This window comes from Penaeus monodon, chromosome 3, assembly GCF_015228065.2.
Source record: "Penaeus monodon isolate SGIC_2016 chromosome 3, NSTDA_Pmon_1, whole genome shotgun sequence".
Classification (NCBI taxonomy): Eukaryota; Metazoa; Arthropoda; class Malacostraca; order Decapoda; family Penaeidae; genus Penaeus; species Penaeus monodon.
This window is the reverse complement of record NC_051388.1, coordinates 50,749,825-50,751,178: the sequence shown is the minus strand read 5'-3', so window position 1 is coordinate 50,751,178 and position 1,354 is coordinate 50,749,825. Positions and strand designations below refer to the sequence as shown.

The window sequence follows — 1,354 nt, the reverse complement described above, 5'->3', positions numbered from 1 at the left end:
TGGCACAGAATTAATAGGAACTCTACTCGGTAACTCTTGAATTTCCAGTTCCGGTGCACGGAAAGCTTCAGTGGGAAGTGAATTATCAGCTAACGAAGAAGAAAACGTGACGCTTGAAGGTGTCGACAGTGTTACAGGAGTCTCTTGTGTGATCAGTGGCGTCTGTGTTGTGTCAGCTGAAACAGGCAAAGTGGTTAACATTTCTGTAATAACTGTGGTAGTTACAAGGGGTTTCTGGGTTGTAGACATGCTGGTTGGAAGATCAAGAACCTCGGAAAATTCTGTTGTAGTAGTGGGTGCACTAGTAATGGTGGAAGCAGTGGCAGCAGCGGCGGTGGAGAGCGAGGTCATCGGCAGCCTAGGACTGGGAGGCACTGTGGAGGTTTGCGCTTCTTCAGCTGGAAAAGTTGATGGCTTATAAGTGGAAGATGTTGCAGGTGGAGTGGGAAATGATTTTAGAACTTTAGGTGAGTTGGAAGTATAATGATTCTCTACAGGGAAATCAAAACTGAAGGGATGTTGTCTAGGCAGAAGAGTAGATTGTAAACTAACTGTAAACTTGTCACCTACCGGAGCTTCGATGGCAGCATCGAAGTAATCGTTATACGGGAGGATGGGGTCAAATATGAGTGGATCCTCATCCTCCAGGGATGGAAGATGGGGTGGCAGGGGAGTGTCATGCACGATGAGGGGTGGCAGGGGCTCAGGGACAGATTCGGGGAGGTACGATTTGGGGGGAGGGAGGGGAGAGGGCAGATGAGAGGGACCTTTGTTGTACCTGTGGACTGGGTGAGGCGGCGGGGCGCTGTAGTGGCGGTACAGCGGCGGCGGCGGCGGGTGGGCGGTCTCGTACTTGGCCGTGATAAAGCCGTGCGGTGGAGCGTCTTTGTACAGGTCGTCTCCGTACACGTGGACGGGAGGCACCTGGCTCACGCTGTGCTCGAATGACCTGGACCCTTTGCGATACTCGTGCTTGACTTCCTCAATTGACTCCACGTGGGTCGAGTGGGGGACAGGACTAGGATGGTGGTACTTGGGTGGGGGGTGATACACGGGCTCATGATAGCCGTCCTTCCGATCGTGGATGTTTAGGTGGTATTCGTATTTGGTTGGGATTGTTTTATAGTGGTTTATTTCATGGTGGTAGTAATCGGGCGCATGGTAATGGGCCTCCGACGTGTATTTGGGTTCGTGGTAAGCGGGCGGCGGTGGGGGTGGGGGCGGAGGTAAGTAGTCGGTGTGTTTCGGTTCGTGGTGGAGAGCGGGGTGGTAGGCAGGGGGTTCAAAGTAATGGCTTTTGACGTGTTTTGGGTGCGGAGGAGGAGGAGGAGGAGGCAGGGAGGAATAGTATTCT

The 1,354-nt window shown here is 52.9% G+C and overlaps 1 protein-coding gene across 1 annotated transcript in view; it reads right to left on the bottom strand.

Moving 5' to 3' along the window:
• The window catches only part of LOC119596615 (hepatitis A virus cellular receptor 1-like), a 2,179-nt gene extending 1,277 nt beyond the window's left edge, over positions 1–902 (bottom strand). The window contains exons 1-2 of the mRNA XM_037945952.1: positions 779–902; positions 1–398 (exon numbers count right to left, since the gene is read on the bottom strand). The exon at positions 1–398 is cut by the window's left edge and continues 1,277 nt beyond it. Coding sequence (XP_037801880.1) covers positions 1–351 — 351 coding nt within the window. The 5' untranslated portion in view covers positions 352–398; positions 779–902. The remainder of the gene's footprint in view (positions 399–778) is intronic.
• Between the last annotated feature and the right edge of the window lie 452 nt (positions 903–1,354).